Source organism: Mesoplodon mirus (assembly GCF_964341445.2).
Source record: "Mesoplodon mirus genome assembly, chromosome: X".
Classification (NCBI taxonomy): Eukaryota; Metazoa; Chordata; class Mammalia; order Artiodactyla; family Ziphiidae; genus Mesoplodon; species Mesoplodon mirus.
In genome coordinates, this window is record NC_138981.1 from 41,261,395 (window position 1) to 41,284,611 (window position 23,217).

Below are 23,217 nucleotides of genomic sequence, written 5' to 3' on the forward strand. Positions count from 1 at the left end.
ACCAAATTCATAGAAACAGAGATCAGACTGGTGATTGCCAGAGGTGTGCGGAGCAGGGGAGAATTGCGTGAAGGTGACCAAAAGGTACTAACTTCCAGCAATAAGATAAATAAGTTCTGGGAACATAACATACAACATGATGACTAGAGTTAGTGAAAATGTATACTTGTAAGTTTCTGAGAGAGTAAATCTTAAAAGTTCTCATCACAAGAAAAAAAACTATAACTATGTGAGAATGATGAATGTTAACTAATCTTATTGTGATGATCATTTTTCAATACATACATATATCAAATCATTATGTTGCATACCTTAAACTTATACAATGTTATATGTCAATTATTTCTCAAAAAGCTGGAAAAAATAAAATAACCGCTGAAGTAAGAACCTGTTAATACTTACATATTAATCAACTTCGTTAAAAAGGTATAACAACAGGTCCCTGGACTTGAAATCAGACAAATTAAGTGTCATCTGTTTTGTCATGAGGACAATATTATAAACCCTGAACACATTTGGGGAAGATCAGACTAAAACAGTGGTTCCCTCAAGCACCTGTCATTTTCCATGAAGTTCCTCTGATGAGGTGTGGGCACGAGGCCTATGCAGGAGCAGAGAGAATCCTCTTCAGAACCAAAGCCGGTGTAACGTGGAAATTTCCTTTCTATATTTGGAGGAGGTGAGGCCTTGCATGAAATCGAGGTAAAGTTCTCTATAACAAAACAAAGGCAGATGAAACATCAATATTTTTTTTTGCCCTGATTATGGCTGTTTTGAAAGGTTTGTTATGTTTTCAAGATGAACATGGAGATCTTTGTAGACTATTTTAAACTCTTTCAAACAAAACACAGCAAAATCCTGGGAGGGTAGGTTTCAATCGTGTTTACAAAAACCACAAAACTCACTCAATAGTTGCCATTGGTTCAAAAGAAAGAAAAAAAAAGAGAGAGACTGTGTCGAATAAGTAAACATTTATCTTTTGTCATCGCACCCCCATTTCAGAATATTTTTTGTTCTTCCCTGATTTTTCCAATGATAGGAAAATTCAAACTTGGAACTTTATGCCACCCATGCCATATTTTAACCTGTAATGTAGCCCTGTCCTATCTTTAGTCAACAGTCACTAATCAAATTCCTTTCCAAACAGGACTGACTCCTAAGTGTTTTGCTTTACCTTCCCCATCTGATGTCCCCTCCTCTTGTGCCCACTTTTTAAACCCTCTCCCTTTCTTCCAACTCAGCTCCAGGCCATGACACTTCACTGTCTAGATCAAAAACAAAAACAAAACTTCTTCTCACCAACCACCACTCCAGGGTGCTTCTGTTATTGCCCAAGTAAAGACTGCAATCGTACTGAAATGTGATGAAGCAAAAATAAATAAATAAATAAATAAATAAGGAATAAAACCAAAACCAAACAAACGAACAAAACCTTTAAAACAGCCACTACCTACTCTCAAAGGGAGTGTTAAGTGGTAAATACTTGTTGACTTTCTTTATTCATTTGTTATCTGTGAAGAAGGAGAGACATATTTATAATAGCCTAGGAGCTGTTGGTACTCATTTGCGAGGCTGTACAATCTCTGAGAAGCAAGTGTGTTCTCCAAAGCAAATAATACATTGACTCAACAGATCCCAGTCACCTGTGTTTGTCACACCACAAATGGAAAAGAAGATGTCAGGGTCTTTCTTAAAACAAAACAAAACAAAGCAACAAAACAAAACAACCCATGGAATCTAATTTCTACCTCTTCCCCAAGGTTGACTATCCCATAGGCGTTTCCATTAGTGCGTGAAAGGAGGTTCACATAAGCAAAGATTTCCTTTTCCATTGCCAAAATTCTAATAGAAGGAAGAGTACAGATTTAGTGCATACCTCTCGCATCAATTTGTCATCCAAGGCAACCTAACTCTTAAAATTGAGGGAGTTTTTTTTTTGTACTGATTGATCAAAAGGCTAAGGGTTTGAGGCTGTTTCTAACTCTGATTTGAAAACATTTTCAACTTTCACATTTACTTAGACTTCCTAACAGCCTTTGTGTGAAATCTCTTCAAGCAGAATCCCCAAAAGAGTATTGTTCCATCCTAACAGAAACTGCTTACAGAAGACATATTGGCAAAGAGAATGCCATCAAATATTTCTCACTGACTCAGTGAAAGGGGCAGCCAGACTGCTGGTACGGAAGTGACTGGTGAGCCTCTCCTATTGCTATTTTTGTGGCAATTAAAGAGAAGCTTTGGTAATAAAGAGAAAGTTCAAATCTTGGAATTAGGCAGAATTACAGTAGACCCTTTCATTGCTAATTGTTACATGAAACACACCACTAACTGGTACCTTCATTTTAGGAAAAGGACCATAGGGATTGCAGGGAGAGCTCTACATGATTATTAGAAAATTGGGGCATGATTGGTTTCTTCTAACAGGGGACATACGCATACAACTCTATATACTAATCTACGCAGCCTAATCAAAAGAGGAACACATATTGAATCTCATAGTAATTAAGAATGCATTCTACACCTCCCCCCAATATTACAGGTTTTATAACACAGTGTTGTTTTCTCAACTACATAATTTTTGCCACAGATTTAAGTAACAAAAGAATCAATTTAGAGCTTTCCTCTGCACCCACAGTGCCATCTAGTGTATAAATGCCGAGAACTGTTCCACTCCACCATGTCTGACTTTTTTAACAATCCAGTCTTTTTGGATACCCTGACTGAAGATCTCATTTTTCTGGGTAATTGCGTATATTCACAAAGGTTTGAACTCGCACCTGAATAACTTTCTGTCTTTGGTTTTCCATCACCCCAGCATCCTGCATGTTTCAGGTGTTAAAAAAATATTTAATGAAAAAGTATACCTTTTTTTTTTTTTTTTTACAAAGCATCTTCCCAAATATCTCCTTAAACTGACACTCTGATGGATCCTGAGACACATCTGTCTTTCAAATAGTCTGATTCCTCTAATTCCAAAAGACTTGTAAAAACATATATATTGAATGTCCATCCACACTGACCAGATTGCAACAAATTTACTGAGAGGTGATAGATTTTTTAAAAGGATATGTCTTAATGCTCCTTCACAGTGATTTACGATTCATCATCTCATTTGGAAACGATTCTGGAAAGAGCCTTCATCGAAGTTCATCTCTGATGTACTAGTAACCCAGATATGGACCCAGGTTTAAAGCTTATATAATTTTGGAGAAGCTCTTAAAGACTAAAAATGTCAAATAATTCAGACAAAATTAGGCCCAGGGCCTTGGAGTGGGGCCCCTGCAAAGAAAGAACCCTAAAGCTTAAGCTTCATTAACTTCAAGGTAAATCCACCTCTGCTTGTACCCCATACCCAGGTCAAATGATTTTGGTGGGACGTTCATTTTTGGGTCAAATAATTAGTGAATCACATAATTTTCTAGCTCTAGCTAGAAAACCCTTAGAAATCATCTAATCCTCAACCCTCTTCACTTCATAGGAGAGGTTAAAAAAAAAAAAGGTTTAATTGTTAGCTCTATCAAAGCCATGTGGAGAGACTAGAAGCAAATTCTACCTCTGTCACTGCACCTTGGGATGGCTAATTTGCTCAAATGATTATTAGACTCTCATCTTGGATGCCCTGCTGCTTCTAACACCAAGAGTTCAGAGGCGGCCATAAACAACTCCACAAAATTAAAGGTGCTTTAAGTTTTTTGCTTATCCTTAATGTCGGTATAGCCTAATAAGTATTCGAGAACAGTGTGAATGAATGGTCTTATTACTACTTTGGCTGTCCCAACCACTAAGAATCGATAATAAGAAACTCCTCTTATAGACAAAGAAATAATAACCCAAGGCAGGAATTCTAGGTAAGAACAGTTTACATTCAAATCCCTGTCTCTTCAGTGAAAGAAACACCTGCTAGAGCCCCTGGAGCCTTTTCCAACCTTCAGGCTACAGGAAAGTCCGACAGGCCTCCATCTGCCAGTCCGTGTTCATGCACATGAAATAATGAGGGAGTGACAAGCTCCCGCCCGGCAGACAAGCCAGGGCCAGCGGGATGGCCAAGCTGCCTAGTGGGGGATTCACACTGGACTGTTTTGTGGAAGAAGTTGCCTTCTCCTTAGAATCCTTAAATACACAAAACAATCTCATCTTTTTAGGAGTCAGATTGGGTTTTATGCAGGGGTTACATATATCTCTTGGAATTCTATCAAGCCCTCTGCTTCCACATAATAGAAAGCTTACTCATGCACAATTCTTGGGACTGTGGCCAACTCCATCTCTTAGTCTGTCTGCCATTTTTTCTCCCCCAAAATATGTTGGGGCGGCATTAGGTAAGAGAAGGTACTGAAGCACCCAGGCCGTATACTGCATTAGAAATTTCCCCCTGGCTTCCTCTTAGGGAGGTCCCTAGCTGTGTCGTTGGCAGTTGTCAGCTCCTTCCTGTGGAGACCACAATTACTGACAAGGAAGGAAATGTGACCACAGTTATTGCCAGGACTTTGTCCTGGTTTGGGCTTCAAGGATACCAAAATATAATGTATAAAACTTGGTCAGTCTCATGAATTTTTACAACCAGATGAGTTATAAAAAAATTAAAATGTCAGAAGTAACTGTATCTAAGTAACATTAAGTCTATTAATTTAATGTTACCAAAAGTCAGGAAAAGCAAATGTAAAAATTATCAGAGAATATTGATTCACTCCCCTCCACCCTGAATCATGGATATAATTTCCAGTCATTAGTTACATTAAGTACACTGCTGTTACTCAAGAAATGTTGTGTAATAATAGTGTCTGTTAAATGGGGTATTTTAACATATGTTATGAGAAATATAAAAAGTCAGCGTGACTATAAAATGCATCATAATTTTGCATTTGCATAATTTTCTGTTTAAGTGCATAATGCTCACGTTATATTAGCCTTAAAGGCACAAATGACTTTTTTTTTAACGTAATACAGTAAGTCTATAGAGTGAGCAAAAGAAGTGAGCAGAAAGAAATTAAGCACTAGGGCTCAACTGAAATGGAGCATAGGGCATTTGAAGCTGATACATTTGCCGAGGATGGCTAGATGTGGAGCGCACCGGTGGATTTACTCTGCCTCTGAAAGTTCCCTGCAAACCCGTTAAAAGCCTAACAGTGTACCGTGTCTCTCCAGCATTACGTTCATTTTCCCAAATGTGACCTTTATATTCTCAAAATCAAGCTGACAGACAAACATCAACCGAATGTTGGACTTGCTATTTAAGGGATCATATGACGTTTTGAACCTTTACCACGTCCTTTAAATTAAGGCAATCTTTCAGTAGGACACAGGTAAATGTCTTCAGTGACTCATTTCATATATATATCATTTAAAAAAATTTTCCAAGTCTACACTGAAGACTTGCTGATTCTGAACAGGCACTTACACTTATTAAAAAGCAAACTATCCTTCCCAAATATCTAAGGGTCACTAGCAGCTTCTCTACAGCAGCCACTACCTGCACATTCCTGGCTGCTTCTTGTCCTCAGTCCCTAAAACAAATATGCTCAACTGTGTCCACTAAATAGGACTAATTTTAGAAAATAATATAAGAAGAGGCCACCAATTTGGCTCCATTTTGACTAATCTGGCACGCAGATGCTGTGGAACAAGTTCCCTTAATGTACAGAGGAGGGAAATTGAAATTCTTTTTTATTCCAGCCCCTTTGTATGCTGTGTGCCTTCTCCCATAATATAAAGATTCCCAGGAGGCCAGGAATACAACACAGTGGGGACACCAAGACACGTAAGGTGGGCCTCGTCTCATTCTAAAGACAAAGCACCTTGTCTTTTAGGAAGCTGTGGTTGCTTCTGGCTTCCAACTCATCGCTCAGGAAGTGAGCTCATATGAATACTCCAAGGTTCAGAGAGGGGTAAACAACACCCATCAGAGCTCCAAACCCCAGTCTGGGAGGTTGGCAACTTCCACCACCCCACTTCGCCAAGCACCAGTAGGTACCTGGAGCCTGGGGTAGAGGGGCCCAGGTGGGGGCACAGCTGGCCGGCAGGTTTAACAAATGGAGGGGCTTGTTTTTCAGGTTTCACCTCAGATCCTCCACCTGCTTCTGTGACTCTTTTTTTTTTTTTTAACGTTTTTATTTATTTATTTATTTATTTATTTATTTATTTTTTATTATTAGTTTCTGCTTTACAACAAAGTGAATCAGTCATACATATACATCTGTTCCCACTCTTATAACACCGTTTAACATGCGGTAAGTCTCTGCTCCCCTTCAGGCCTAGAAACTCCTTACACAACTCTGCAGCTCCTCTGTCTACTGCAATGACCTGCATGTGGTAGGTGCTTAATAAATCCCTGGTTTTCATTCTGAACGGTGCTAACCTGATCTGAATGGAATGGATATCTAAGAAGAGAGAAGCTGGAAGCCTGGCTGAGCCTCACCAGGAAAGGTAGAGCAAACTGGCACAATTCCCCAGAGAGCTCAAATAAGTATATCCTCTGTGGTAAGCAAGAATTCAGTGAAAAGAAGAGTGTTCGGATTTCCATTTCAATTGCTTAACCAGAGCATTTCCCCCATACTCTAGTGAGGCAGGGGCCTATATGGGCAAATGGAAGCCTTTGGCATCAGGCACACAAGTTCAAGTCTTGGCTCACCCTTTACTTGCTGCATGACCTTCGACAAGTAAGCCCCTCGTACGCCATAGTTTCTTCACCTCTAAAATGGGGATAATGAGCCTACCCTTCTAGAATTGTTGTTAGGAATAAATAAGACAACAGATGCCCAGCAGTTAGCAAATGCTCAATAAACGGTAGCTATTATGAGCTTAGAATGTGAAACTCAAAAGTCAGATCAAACCTAACTAGGGAACAAAGACTCTAAGTTTTAAATATTATTTTCTAACTGACAGATATATCACTTACCAATTCCATATTTAGCCTTACAGTAAGTCTTCATGAATTCATCACAGTCACAAAGGAGCACTTTCCTTCCCCACACATTGATGGTGGTTCCTATGGACAGGTCACTATCTTTGTAAAACTTTTGGTCTACTTTTCCTCACTAATAAAAACAAAGGAACGTGACATTGACACCACAGACCCACCAAAGACACTGGCACCCACCCCCAAAGGGAAAAAGAAATTTTTAAAAATCAATTATATCATTCATAACCAAAATGTTTAAATCAAATCAAAAGACAACCGCTCAATATTAACATTTTATAACATTCTTTTAGCAATGTAGTGCTGCCAAATGGCAGTGCAATGCATATATTTATACATGCACTTAAGCATGTTTATTATTGATAAACAGCAGTGCAACACCTACATTTATATACTCATCGATTTCATTCACAATCAATCTCCCAGAAGCAGAACACGTAACTCACCCCACATTCCAGGTTCCAGGGAAGTCACACTGGAAACAGTAATAAAACGTAACTTATCTTGTATTTATCCAACAGGCAGCCATACACTCGGTTCTCTGACAAGCCACCATCTACATTGAGAACTGTCTGGTCTGTTATCTGGCCTGGTTGATAGACTCCAGGGGGGCCATACTGGAAGATAAAAATCAAATCAAGATATAGTGGATGGCCTCTAAACACAAACATGCTCCTGTTGAGGGACTCAAGTGGGAAGAGGCACCGTATGGTTCTCCTCTGCCATCCCGAGGAAGACAGGACACAGACTCCAGCCACCTTTCCCCATGCTTCCCCACCCGCTGCAGCCTGGTCTACACTCCCCCCCTCCTTCAAGGCCCTGATAAAGTCCCATCTTTCCCCCTGACCTCTCCCATCCTACTGGCCTGTCCCCAATTCAAACTTCCGTAGCACCTACCTCAGGGTTAAACCACTTTTTGTTGCTCTCTAATCGTTTCATTGGCAGTCATCTTTAAACTCCAAAACGCCCTGATGGAGAAACCCTGCCTTGCCTTCTTTACTTGCTTAGCACCCTGCCTGATCCTGAGCAAGGATGCACTCGTTGGCAATGGAGTGCAGTCAGCCTCTAATAGAAACTGTGGCCCAGAGCAAGCCAAGGAGGGCACTCCTCAGTTCCACCCGCACTGGAGGTGGTCCAGGCAGGAAATATCTGAACTAACTTATAGAAATTGATAGTGATCCGTTTATCCCATACACATGAGAAATCTGAATCATGCCAGATACGTGTGATAGAATATGTTTAAGTTGCAATGTGTGAACTTATGATGTGTGGGGTGTCAGTAAGCCACGTAACAAAGAAAAAACAGTACGTTTAGATGCAAACTCTCTCTTTGCTGTTTCCTAGCTACAGGACATGGGGCCAGGCATTTATCTTCTCAGAACTTCAGTTGTGTCATCTAAACCGCAACAACAGTACTTACTCCTCGCTTTCTCAAAGGATGCTGTGAGTGTCAAGGGAACACCCACTGCTACTGTATCTCTCCCGAGAATGGAAGCTCCACAAAGCAGGATTTTATCCATTTTCTTTCTCACTGTAACCCCAGAGCTGGCACACAGTTGACACTTACTAAGTATTTGTTGAATGAACGAATAAATGAAGCAACTGATGTCAAGGAACACTACAAATGTCAGGTATGTCATTATTATTTTATATTTAGCCTATTTTTCAAAGCCATTCTAAAAACAGGCTTCCCTGGCACCTCCTGGCCACCTGCTGTGCATACGCCCAGAGTTCGCTCTGGGACAAATCCTGCCCCCGCCCCAAGAAGCAACACAGCAGGACTTCTGGCAGGAGACTCAGAGAATCTGGGAGAGTCTCCCGTGATAAGCAAATAACCAGTGGTTGTTTGCATCAGAAATGAGCATTACAGTAATCTTTTCAGTAGCACTAAGAATTAAGTTTCAAAATACTTTATCCAAATAAGAAATAAAATATAACATAGAGCTGTGAATAAGCCTTGATACTTTCACGTGTCCTTATAGGTGTTTATCGGTCCTTAGATAGTGTTTTTTACTATATTATCTCATTCAGTCTTTACAGTTATCTCAGGAGGGAAGCCTAGTTAACTGCACTTTAGAGATAGGGAAATACACTCAGAGGTTAATGACTTGCCCAAGGTCACATAGCTGTTAAGTGGCAGACTCACAATTCTAACCCAGGTCTTCTGTCTCTGCCATTTCTGCTGCACCCAGGTTACATTAGCTCTCAAATGGCCATAAACATGTGTAGAAATCACTTGGATAACTCTTTTTTAATAGTAAAAATGCAAAAGCTATCATTGTTGCTAGCCAGTGGCTAGTTGCTGACTGGTGGCTACTCTCAGAAGAGTCACTCCTGTGTGTGTGCGTGTGTGTGTGTGTGCTTGTGTGTGTGTGTGTGTGTGTATTCACAACCCAGACCAATACAATGGGATCTCCTCAGTAGGCTACAGAGGCCAGAGGCCAGTGCCCTGCCCAAGGCCACGAGCAATCCTTTTACTAGAGAGTCATTTACCTTCATAAGACTCATAGTGAACTCAATGATGAATAGGTAGTTCTCTTGCATTTGACATTTTTCCTTTGCTTGCCTCAAGCCCTGAATATTCCAACTCCAATTTGTCATATCCTCTGTATTACTTTCATAGATGTACGTTAACAGAGGGCACAAAGTGAAAGTTTTCTAAACACTTGCACTAATACATGGTGACTTGTCATCACACAGTCATAACACATGACATTCTAGACAGTGAGTGACTAGAGTCTTCAGCCCACAAGCAAACTCGGAAAGCAGCCCATTGCTCACCTTAGGTAGCTTTCTCCTCTGGAGGAACAATGACGTAGCATCTCTTCCTGAGTTGTGTGGCAATACTCCTTTGATTTCAATGGTATCATCAGACAGAAAGTAATGCAGGATGAGTTCTCTATGGTCCCCAAACACTGAGCGTGAGTTGTCCCACAGGCAGAAGAAACGCAAAACCTTCCTATCATACTCAAGGAACTTTCAGAGTGTCGAAGGACTCATAGGGACGTAAGGGCTCCATGCAGTCTAGCTTCTGCCAATGGAGAAAAGGTTAATGAGAGTGGAAGCTTTTCCACAGTTGCTTCTGGGACGCAAGCAATCAAAGAATATAAAGGTATCTTTTCTATAGACTATTCAGTGACATTTAAAAAAATTTCAACTAACAACATACATGATATGCATATATAACCAGTTTCAACCTTAGAAATACAGACAATCAAGTATTAGGAAGCCTTTCGTTGTTATTTTAACACACTAAAATATACTTCTATAATGTTTTTGAAAACTGACTTTTCTTAAAGACTTAAAATTCTTGTTTAAGAACAGACAAAACTAATATGTGGTGACAGAAATTAGAACAGTTATTGCCTCTGGGGAGAGGACTGACTGGAAAGGGGAACAAGGGGTGATGGAAATATTCTCTATCTTGATTTTTGTGTTGGTTACTAAATTGTATACATTTTTAAAGACTTGTCAACGGGTATGCTTAAGATTTGTACATCCAAGTCTATGTTAATTATATTTCAACCAAAAAATTCTTTTCACTGAAAATTCATATCTGTATATGCTTCTTACTCATCCAAAGATTTTTGTGAAGGTAAAAGAGAAGAAATATATTCACAGTTTTACTTTGCTCAAAAGCTTTGGACAGTGAAGGTCTGAAAGGCCATGGAAACACGAGCAGAGCAAATGGAGAACTTCCCAATCTGTACAGAACTACTGTGCGGGCTCTGGCCCCCAAATCAGGAAGCAGTAGCTCGGCAGTCTTCTCAGCCCAACTCCTTTCTTTGCACAGTCTCAGCCCTGTCTTGGAGCAAACCGCCCCCATTCTATCTAATGTAGCCTAATAGGATGGTTATATAAGGAAGTGCTCACTAGCAAGGGAGATGTAGTCCCACATCGGGTTATGTAATCCTACTTGCAAGTTCGCAAAATTTTGTATCTGTCCAGGGCAGTCTAGGTGCAGACTTATCCCAAGACAGTGGGGGAGACATGATGGCCTTTCCAGAGGCTCTTCAGTCTTATCCTTGATATTTAAATGAAATCACGAGATCTCTACTTTCAACGATTGAAAAATCTTTCTTTGGCATTATAAGGCCTCTAAGAAATGCATTATTGATTATATACCATCGAGGCTCTTTTTAGTTCAAGTTAAATTGTTTAATTTTAACTTTACATTTCAAGGCAGCAAACACTGGAGAAGTAAATGCATTAAAGTCAATATAAAAGCCTCTTACTAAACTCCTAATTTTCCACAGATTCCTATATTTATTGAAGAGCTTTCTCCCTGAGGGAATAAATGCTAAAACGATTCTCCCAATCTGAAAGGAAATTATTTAAAACATTTCTTGGCTGTTCTTGGTATTTATTCTTGATTCCTGGAACAAAAGATTTTTTCCTTATAAACTTATGAAATAACACAGTGTTCTAAGTATTTCATATAATGTATCATCATTCACAATCACTATCATATAATACCAGCTGTTAGTGAATGAATGTAGCCAGATGCAAAGGGTGGTAAATCATATAGATCCATTTCTTTTAGGTTCTCTCTGCTGTCTAAAGACTTTTGTATTTATCTAGACTCCTTCTTCTAGGGCATTTGGAAAAAGTAGAAATGAACCCAAACCATAAATCTCCTTGCATGCCAATACACACAAGTATAATGCCACAGGGATTTCACCTTAGATATTCCAGGATCAACAATATATATTTCTCAGGAGGGTTGTATGCCTACAGCATTAGAGGGTAATTCTCCTGGGGCTAGGAGGCAGGAATAGATGAATGATCCTACACGCAGCTTTTAACAAGAGATCAAAGCAGAATCAAAGGAGATTTTTATTCTAAATTTTATGTTATCTTTCTGCAAAGAAGTTAATTACAAGTTTTAGAAACAACAAAAATGAGACTAATCTATAGGGATAGAAATGAGAACTGTGCTTATCCCTGGGTGGGGAGAAGGATAGATTGGAAAAAGGCATGCGGGAACTTTCTGGGGGGATGGAAATCTATGCCATGATTTTGGATGTGGGTTACATGGGTGTATGCATTTTTTAAGACCCATCGAACTGTATACTTAATTTCTGTGTATTTTACTGTGTATAATCATACTTCAATAAAAAGAGAAACAAATGACAATAATGAAAATCAGGATAAGAAGCAAGAGATTTGAGTTCAAGGCCCAGCAAGAAGATTGGTGAGGTATGTGACCTTCCACATGACACTTGCCCTTTTGGGTATTCAGATTTTTCTGTAAAACATAAAATTTGGGCCAAGGGATCATTAAAAAAAACTTTGGAAAGACTACTACTACTACTAACACTGATTCTTTCCTCCCTACACTAGCTGGGGTCAGCCTTCGAAAACAAGCATCCTGTTATCATAGGAGTACGTCGAAATCATGGCCCTCCTCACTCCTGAACACCTCTGCGTCTGATAACACCATAAAGGGAGCTGGGAGTCCCAAGGAAGAAGGAAAAAGGCATACCCAAAGGGTTCAGTAAATCGGTAGCACAGGAGCAAAGATTTTCCCAGAGTTAGGCAACTAAAATGGGAAAAGAAAAGCCAGGTAAGTGTGGACCCAACTCTTTCACCATCAGTGACCACAAAGCCAATCACGGGCTCTTAGAAACCATCCCATGCGGGCAGCTCACTGAAGACTCCTACTGCCTGGAAGGGAGACTCTCCGTGGAGAGAAGTGGGGGCAGGGGCAGAAAGTGAGCACCTCCTGCACCGAAGCCAACACCCAGCCTTCCCTCCAGCCCAGAGGAAAACAGGACAACTCCAGTGACCATGGCCCCCAAAGTTCTTTCACATCTGCATCAGGAGTACCAATACCCTTTATTGACATTGAAGGGATTCTCATCTTGAAGATAAGAGTTCATGGATGAATCAACTTACCTCCCTCCGTGTCTTCAGGTAAGGGTCTTCTGGACACTGTCCTGGGGGGTTTACTCTGACTCCTATTTTCTTCAAAAAGTTTTTTGTGAATGTATCACAGTCATAAATCTTGAATGTCCGACCATAAAAGACAATGTCTATGTTGATATTAAAATGATGCACAGGATAAAACTGATCCTCATCAGGAGGCGGGAGAGAAATCGAATGACGCCAGATAAAAATTCCTATGGTGTGAAATAAAACACAATTGTTTCATCACGTGGCTCACCAGAAAGAGACCACAGTACATCTTTATAACAACCCTGAATGCTTTCCCACCACAGTGAAGCGGGCAAAGGGTTGGTTCTTGGAGAAGTAGCATCAGTATGTTCAAACTCTCAGGGTGCCAGAGGGAGCTGAGACTTCTGAGGCCCAGGGTAATTTGACCAGCCTTGCATGTTGTTACAGTTGCCTAAGTGGTACTAGGGTTTACTCTATTAAAGTAAACCATAAAGACTAGGGCAGGGGGGAAGGAGGAGGGGGTAGGAACAGAGTGACCTAATGTGCCAGACACTACCATCATGTCTTTTCCCAAAACAAGCATGCTCACTTTCACCCACTAGCTCTCAATGTGAGCACAGTATGCAAGGAACTAAGACCCCAAAGCAGAGTACTCACAAAAATGCACACCCTTGGTTGAAAAAAGTAAGCTAATAAGCTTCACTATGGTAGATGCCAACACCATGATTTACAGCTTCTATAAGCATGAATGACTTTATGCTGCTTTGAAGCTTCTTGGAATCTTCTTCCCTCTACCAACCTCTTCTCCCTCCTTCTTCCTCTATAGACTCTGTCCACCACCACCCATCCACTCCCCCAAAGTGAGAGTTATCAGAGGCTTCATAGTTTTAACCAGTGCTCTGGGCTAAAGGTTCTGGATCCCATCCCCTCTTCTACTTCCAACCCTATGACGCCCATTCACTTCTCCTCTTGAGAATATGGACCCAGGGTCCCCAAGTACACCCAAATGGCAATTAGCCACTGGAGGTAAAAAGGTTCGCTAACTAGATGAATGTACCAACTACACCACACCATACCAGCCAACTTACCCAAACACTGCTGAAACCTGTTGTCAAGAAGTGTTTAGGGTTTGAGAGTTTATCCTACTTTCAAGCTAGCAAGTTAGCCTGCCACAATTTCATGGATGCTGGTAGAAGACATGAGATGCTTTGGTTAGAGACAAAGGGCAGTTTATTACTCACAGTAATAAGAGTAGCCAGAACATCAGCATTTTTGTACCAGTTTCCTGAGCCCCAATTCCCACAGGGTGACACAACAAGGGCCAGGTAACTTCAGCACATGCAGTAGGTTACACATTATAGGACAGCAACCCTGAGATGAGAGAACCTGAATCTATTATAAGGGCAATAAGCATCCCTGCCTTTTGTCTCAGAGGGAGAAATTACCTTTATTAGACTGGACAGTAAACATGTCTGCCTTTTGTTCTAGAGGGAGACATCACCTCTATGTTCCAAGGCTGTGAGCAAACCTGCACTTTGCTCCAGAAGGAGAGACTATCTTTGTCTTCCAAAGCTGTGTGCTATATAAACATCCTTGAAAAGATAATCCAGAACAAAGAGCAGACAGTGTCTCTGCTTGCAAGATCCACAGAAATGCAAGATACCTGTGGAGAATTGTCTCTCAACCTCTGTAAACTGACTTTAAGCCTGAGAATCTACTCCAGGAGCAAAGACAAAAGGAGAAAAGACAAGCAGAGCAAACTGAGGGTCTAATGGTTCAAGAAAAATTGGCTTGTGTGACCCGTGTATGGAGGCATTTTAGTATAAAGATGTCAAGCAATCTTCTCCACATTTTGTATAACACTGAGAATGGTGCCTTTTCCCAAAGTCTAGAAATACTTAGAAATTATTCATTCCTTATTCATTAAGGAACAGTTAATGAGTATCTTTATGTGCCAGGAACTGTGTTGAGCTCTGTTCCATTATTCTACTAATCATCTTTTCACTCTGTTGAGGGGAAATTAACTAAAATCATTTTCATCTTCTTTTCTTTGTAGCAATTTTTAATTACTCGGTACATTAAAGTAAAATAATAAAACTATAAAATTAGAACTGGCCTAGAATATTTTAAAATGTACTACATAAAAGATGATATAATTTTATGGCAAAAAATTATACTTCAATTAGCCCTTAATTCATGCCACTGAAAACAGTATGCAAATTATTTAATCATTCAAGATTAGACATTTAGAACAAATTGCATACTAAACACCCATAAAAGCGTGGGCATTTCAGGTATTTTCACGAACCATTATATATCTCTTTAAAAATACTTATATTGGGCTTCCCTGGTGGTGCAGTGGTTGGGGGTCCGCCTGCCGATGCAGGGGGCGCAGGTTCGTGCCCCAGTCCGGGAGGATCCCACGTGCCGCGGAGTGGCTGGGCCCGTGGGCCATGGCTGCTGGGCCTGCGCGTCCGGAGCCTGTGCTCCGCAACGGGAGAGGCCACAACAGTGAGAGGCCCGCGTACTGCAAAAAAAAAAAAACAAAAAAACTTAATTGTGACAGTTTTTAAAATATATGAAATTTATTCAACAGCCAAGAGCTTCTTTAGGAATTCCATCTATCTTGCATTTGTACTCCACTATAAAAATTCAAATAAGCAAATTAGTGCTGATTTCTGTTCAGTAAGACTTCAAATAGAAATCCTATATTTTTCTAGGTGGGAAGAACTGGCCCACCTACTGAGCTTTTAAATAGTAATCATCACAATCATCATCATAGTCCTAGCATATGCTTTCATATATTTTTCTCATTTAATCTTCAATAATCCCACCAGGCAGATAATGCATGAAATACAAATATTCAGTTTATGGATGGGAAAACCAAAGCTCAGGATGGTTAAGTGACATGCCCAAGATCATGCACTCACAAATGGCAGAAGAAGATCTCGAACCTGGGTTTTTCAAGCTCTAAGTAAATACCATTACTTTCCACAGTTTGCACTGAACTGTATCTCACTGTATGACAGCCACAAATTACTTAAGTGAAGGAGGGGAGGGAGTGTCTTAGGCAAAACAGGATAGAAAGGGGGAGAAGAGCAGCCAGACACTGTGAAACAGAGATGATGGAGTTGCTCTTCCAAAAGAACAGCTTCTCTCTTCTCTAAGAGTACATTTCTGGAGAGGGCCCACTTGCCAGCAGCAGCAATCCCCTGCCAGGGTCAACACCACTGTGTCACCTGTCCCCGCCCCCCCAGGAGCCCGCATATCTGCAACGTCCACACTCTTCCTTATCTTAGGTCCCACACTCCTCTCACTAGATGGTTCTCAGAAGAGGCCAGGGAAGTTCTCTGTGGTAACAGAAGACAGTCCTGACCATTCATGGATTGGAAAGAGAAGGCAGGTCTAACACTAAACAAGAAAATTTTAATAACGAGAAATCCGAAGTCACGATCCCATGTTAATCAGAAAAGTAATGTGGGCATTTGAAATGTAGTTACACATAAGAGCTTTCAAAAATACATTTGTGGGACCTCTCAACTGTGCCCTTTGGGAATTAAAATTTCTATTTATTGGTATTTGTATGCTTATAGTTTTCCATGATAAATGGCAGAAACTCCACCAGCAGAAGTTTGTTCTGGAATATCAAAGAAATATGCAGGATGCCATGTCTTTGGCACACATTGAAGAGCACCCAAGACCATCAAGATATATAAATAAAAATAACATTACAAAATGGAAAAACAACAACAAAAGCACTATATCTGCCCTTGAAATGTTCAGATATTTATCTTCTTAATTGGTCCATAAAGACAATTTGGGCAGATGTCCAGGCATCAGGTGTCTGCTTTTAAGCTCTTCTTTATCTTCATATTTCTCATCTCTCTTTCTTTTTAAAGGCCCTGCTATCTGATTATACTCTGCAAGCTTTAACTTTCTAACACTCCCCTGTGGTTTAGATCAAAATGATGATATATCCATTTATGTTTAATGCGTTTTCATTTCATTCAGTTCGGAATTGCTTTAGATCTTTGCTCAAACCACTAAATTTAGTTTTTAGGAATTCACCTTCAAGAATTAAGACTCCAACCTCTTACTTCTATCTTAAGTATGTTTAGTTCATTTTAGTAACACTGCAGACCTAGGGTACATCCCAGTCTAGAGGCAGGTATTTCTTGGGTGAATGAATATACAAGTGGAATTGCCACTTGTCATCATGTGTATCCTACAAATACTAAGACCATTCACTGTGATCAGCCATGACAGAGTATCTTTTCCTCTTATGCTCACTATAATTCCTTCACTAAAATTACTATTCCATTTCTATTTTTATAAAATGTCATCTTTGTGGAGTTTGATTTAATGAGAATAACTTTTTAAATATAGCTAACTTGACACTTGCCTTGCAGCAAAAGAATAAAAAATTTTGAATTCCATATCTCTGATCACAGTAAGAAACAATAATCCTATGCATCTCCCCCTACCCACTGAATGAGCCGCAAATGACAGCCTGTTGGGTATTCTGTCCTCTTGCTCTTGCATTACCACCTTCTTGCCTAGTTTTCCTTACACACTCTATGATCTGCTCCCAGTACCTCCCAACTCCTCACCTCACCACTTTCCTACCTCTTTACCTCGTGCTGTTCCTTTTGACTAATGTGCCTTCCTCTTCCAACTTTATCTGGAGAAACGTTTGAGGTACCACTCAAATGCCTTATTCTCTAATGGATACTGGCGTTTCCTCCTCTGATCCCTCAAAGTACCTTATAGCATTCATGATGACTACACTGTGTTATGGACATTGTCTGTCACATTCCTTTCCTTTTTTCCTCCCTCCCTCCCTCCCTCCCTTTTTCTTCCTTTCTTCATGAAATTTACTGAGCAGCCATCATGCACTAAGCACCTATCTTCACGGTGACTTACCTCCACTCCTATACTCCACTCTGCTCCATTCAGCGACAGTTCTCTCCACAAAGTCCACCCTCTGGGGTTGCCAGATTTACCGAACTGAAAAGCGAGATGCCTGGTTAAATCTGAATTCCAGATAAACAATGAATAATTTTTAGTATAAGTATGTCCCGTGTAATATTTGGGGCATAGTTATACTAAGAACTTCAAATTTAACCAGGTATCCTGTATTTTATCTGGCAACTCTACTACCATCCCACCATTCCACTTTATGGGATGCATACTTATTAGATATAGCATATGCCCAATATAAATAAATGACTTCTATTTTGTGATTATATATATATATATATAATATATATATTTATATATATATATATATATGAAATACTACCCCGTTGAGGGGCCAAAACAAGTCACTAGTGGAGATCAGTATTCTTAACCAAGGATGCACTGAAAATCAAGTAGAAGCCATTTCTTTTTCTTTCTTTCTTTCCTTTTTTTTTTGGCCGCACCTCGCAGCATGTGGGATCTTAGTTCCCTGACCAGGGATCAAACCCAGGCTCCCTGCATTGGGAGCATGAAGTCTTAACCACTGGAGTCTTAACCACTGGACTGCCAGGGAAGTCCCAGAAGCCATTTCTTGACCCCAGGCCTACAGAATCAGAAATTCTGCAGGTGGGCCAGGAGATTCTGATGATTGCTCTCCACTGAGAACAACTGGTACAGACCTTACCAGAAAATCATGGCATGTTTCTAACGGTTATCCTTTCTTTAGTATAGCTTAGTTGGGACTTGGCAGCATTTGACAAACAGTTGTTCTGTTCGACAATCGGAGGTAAAACTACTGGGATTAACCTCTGACATTCCTGGCTTGGCATAATATCGTTTTAACTATATTCCAGCAGAACAGCAACAAATTCTATGAATATAACACATCTAACCCAAAAGAGAATGATGTCCTGGCAAGAAATGAAAGCAAGCCTCGACATTCATCAGTGACTTGACTTTTCACACACATATATCTCTCTGCCAACAAGGATTCGTGAATATGTTGTTCTGATGAGAAGCTACACAAAACTGAATGCCTATTTTGGCACCATGCTAAGGGATGCCTCTTTTATTTCTGGCTTATTCTAAACTCCCCCTCCCTAAAAAAATTACATGATAGGAGAGGCAACTAAGAAGGGAGGCTATAATTCATCCAGGTGCACTAATTTCTGAATGGTCAGCTCTACAAAAAAAAACCAGGTGCATCTGACCTTCCAGTTCATTGGGAAAATATCAAAACCCTATGGAAGTAACAGGAGCACCATCAGTGCCCAGCACCTAAATGTGACCCCTAACCCCTTCTGAGGGCCCACAGGCACATGAAAAGCAGTCCCAGGCCACTCAAGACACAACTGAGTGTCCCCATCCCACTGAGGTCTGAGCCCCTGGCTCAGTAAGCTCATTTCTTTTTTCCCAATCGTTTAATTTAGGAAAGCCTGAAGAAGGCATTTCAATGAATTTCCAAAGTTTCCTCTGTCCTAACGGACCTTCCTTAACAAGAATCATCATATTAATTAATTAATTAATTAATATTTCAAGAGAGACCGGTTTCTCTCTAAACAAAACTTGATGATACAGTGGTTATTTTTGTTTGCCTTCCACAGGAACTGCTAGAGCCTGCCAAGTATCTCCACTCTGCTGACAAATTCAGTCTTATTACATATCGTGATTACTAATGTATTCTGTACATACCCCTTGAGCTGCGTCTCACTCAGGGAAATGTCCTTATCAGAGTGAGCCCATCAGAAATTCTGAAAATTTCAAAAGAGACTTTAAAATTGTCTTCTCCTAAGGTTTTTTCCCCCGAGTCTTTATGAATAACATTCCCTCCGACTTACATAAAAATTATTTTCAAGTAACTCATTATAACTATCTTCAATTTGCCTTTGGAATCTGCCTATGTGAGATTTGAAATCAAGAGGCTGAGAGAATCGAAAAGTCTTAATGAAAGCCTTTCCAAGATCCTCATAGAGGATGTATTTTATTTTTCTTCTTGGAGTTTAATAAAACTAAGATTCACTGGACAGGGGCCAGTGAGCTACAGGAATATGAACTTTTGCCTTAAAAGTAATAAAAATAAAAACATAATGCAAGTCACTAATGCAGGTTCAGGATGTCGTATGACCTCCAGTCCATCACTTGTGTAAATCTGATGTCATGTGGGGAAGGTAATCAAAAAATAAGCAAAGCTGGGCTTCCCTGGTGGCGCAGTGGTTGAGAGTCCGCCTGCCGACGCAGGGGACATGGGTTCATGCCCCGGTCTGGGAAGATCCCACATGCCGCGGAGTGGCTGGGCCCGTGAGCCATGGCCGCTGAGCCTGCACGTCCGGAGCCTGTGCTCCGCAACGGGAGAGGCCACAACAGTGAGAGGCCCGTGTACCGCAAAAAAACAAAACTAAACTAAACTAAACTAAACAACAACAAAAAAGCAAAGCTTAGATAGGGAATATCAGAGTAAAGCATTTAAGTGAAAATGTATAAAAAAATATTTTTTTGCTAAAGCAGTAGTCACTTACCTAAACAAATGCACTTATGCAAGACAGATGTTCATAGAAATTAAAAGTTGTCAATTTTCTTAATGTTTTGAAATAATTCTTTAAACATTTTCTAATACATTACTGTCAATATTTAAGAATGGCATTATATATGTTTAAAATGACCCTAAAGAGTATAAAGACCTACAAATATCATATGATACTGCTTATATGTGGAATCTTAAAAAATGGTACAAATGAACTTATTTACAAAACAGAAATAGAGTCACAGATATAGAAAACAACCTTATGGTTAGCAGCGGGGAAAGCGGGGGAAGGGATAAATTGGGAGATTGGGATTGACATATACACACTACTATATATAAAAGAGATAACTAATAAGGACCTACTGTACAGCACAGGGAACTCTACTCAATACTCCATAATGACCTACATGGGAAAAGAGAATCTACAAAAGAGTGGATATATGTATATGTATAACTGATTCACTTTGCTGTATACCTGAAACTAACACAACATTGTAAATCAACTAGACTCCAATAAAAACTTTTTTAAAAGAGTATAAAGACCTCTTGTCCCTTTACAAAATAAAATATCACACTTCCAACTTTAAAAGTTTTTAACTTTAACTTTAAAGTTCCAACTTTAAAAGTGAAAATCTTTTCTTAAATATCAAAGCATTTCCATATTTCCTAAAAGATTTATCATTAAGCCACAAATTCTCCAAATAAAAGCCAGGGAGTAGATACTGTATCAGCTGGAACACAAAGTATCATGAGGACAGTTCATATTGCCTCCCCATACCAATCCTCACCTGCTCCCTCCACCAGTAAAACCAAGCACAACACTAAATCAAATCTTCTTCCTCTTTCCACCACCTCAACAGTGGCTCTCTCCCAACGTGGCACAACAGCCTGATTCTGCTCATGATCTGGGCACCCCTGATTCCCAATCCACAACTCCAGTGTTGACTTTTTTCCTGAGAACACATCCTAAGGTTCCACCTGCCTTGTGGGCAACACCATACAGATGTTCCAACACAACATGAAAAGCCTCATGACCCAAACACACCCCAGCTCCAACTCCAATGCCGCTCCTTGCTCCATGTTCCTGGGCTCTATTAACGCATCACCATCCTCTCAACCACAGCATGAGGTCTGAGACAAGCGGTTAAGATTCAGATGGAGCAAATTACTTCTCTAAGCCTGTTTCCTTTCTGTAAAAGCTGATGATAACCTCCTGTAGATGGTCACTGGGGTGATTAAATGAGATAATGATAAAGTAGGTACCTTATCATTAGATATTCCCCTTCCTCACTCTCTATATTCAATCGCTTGCCAAGGCCTATTAACTGCCAATCAAATGTGTCTACAATCTTTCCCCTATGTCCTCTTCCTACCATCATTGTCCTGGTTTGGATACTCAGCACTTCTACCCTGAACAATTGCAAAACTCCTGGACTAGTCACCTTGCTCCCTTTCCTCTCCAACCTGCTTGCCTACGAGCTCCATGAGATAGGGATATAATGAGTCTTATTCCTTTTGTCCATTTTCCCAAAACCCAGCACAGTGCCTAGCATGGAGTAGACGCTCAACAAACACTTCATGACAATGCTGACTGGCTCCAAATTAATCATCCAGACATAACGAAGCCATGCTCTAAGAACAATCTCCATCTCATGAGCACTGAAGGAAGTCCTTTGCATACTGACTCGTCATAACATTATGCTCAGAGGCCTACGGTCCTAAAACTTCTCTGTTTCTCCCCCATGGAACCCATTGTGGTATATCAATATGGAGGCACTGGGCCCAGATAAGTAGTTAGTAAGCAAAAAGTTTATTCAACATAGGCAGAAAATCATAAGATGTGTTAAATAACGATAATTTGATAGTAAGTAGAGCGTGTATATGTTAAACACAGAAAGAAAGGGATAGGAGGACCAAGAGACAACTATTTTTCAGTATGTATTAAATATACATGAGGTACCTGGGCTCTGAATATTCATGATACACTAAATATACAAGAGGCACTAAATATTCATGGTACTCAATATTCATGAGGCCTTAATTTGGCCACTCATTCATTGGTGACACCCATTCTAGCCCCATGTGTCCTTTGCCCAAGAAACACAAATAAAACCCATGACTATTCAGCAGGCTGACTGGCAAGCTACAGCTGTGGCCAGGCCCACTTGTCCCTACATCTTTCCAACAGAGTAAGTGTGTGCCATTAGCCTAAGGTCCCTTCTGTCTGTGCTCTTCCTTGAACTTTAACTCTGGTCTCCAAACCATACTATTGTCAGAAAAGCCTGATGCAATGGAAAAAGAGAGAGACAACCATTGCCTACCCCAGGATTCAGGCAGGGTGGTCCTTCCACCCGCTTGTACCTTGTCCTAAGTATGTGAACCTCTCTGCCAAAAAATTATTCCTCTTACTGACCTGAGTTCTGACCCCCTAGGTCCTGTCCTTGAGGATACAGAAAATTAGGTCACCCCTCCCCCATGTGACAGCCCTTTAGATTCCTTAAGACATTTATCAGGCACACCTGAGTCTTCCCTTTACAGACAAATATCCCTTTTCACTATTCTCCTTTACACATAAATTTTCAGTCCTTTCACCAACATGGTTGCTGTCCCTTGAGGGCATCCAGAACTTGGCATTGTCCAAAGTAAAGGACTTACAGCACACACAGAAGAAATCAATTACCTCCCTTGACCTCTGCCATGCTTCTACTAATGCAACCTAGGATTAGCTTCTCCACTGGCCACGTTGCAGAGCTAACTCTTTGTCTGGCTGAAGTGGAGTATGGGTAAAGATGACTGGCATACGTGGGGCGAAGGAGCAATGGCCCTCTCTTGAAGCACTATGAAAGTCTGTAGTTAATAGGTATGAAGATGAAGAGAGAGTTGTTGAAGCAAACAGCAGTGAATTCAAGAAAGGAGAGAGAAGCCC

At 40.4% G+C, this 23,217-nt stretch overlaps 1 protein-coding gene across 1 annotated transcript in view; it reads right to left on the bottom strand.

Moving 5' to 3' along the window:
- EFHC2 (EF-hand domain containing 2) overlaps positions 1–23,217 on the bottom strand; it is a gene marked incomplete at its 3' end in the record, with an annotated part of 156,992 nt that overhangs the window by 70,359 nt on the left and 63,416 nt on the right. The window contains 6 exon segments of the mRNA XM_082610003.1: positions 556–712; positions 6,893–7,027; positions 7,413–7,530; positions 9,695–9,890; positions 9,892–9,944; positions 12,812–13,035. Coding sequence (XP_082466129.1) covers positions 556–712; positions 6,893–7,027; positions 7,413–7,530; positions 9,695–9,890; positions 9,892–9,944; positions 12,812–13,035 — 883 coding nt within the window.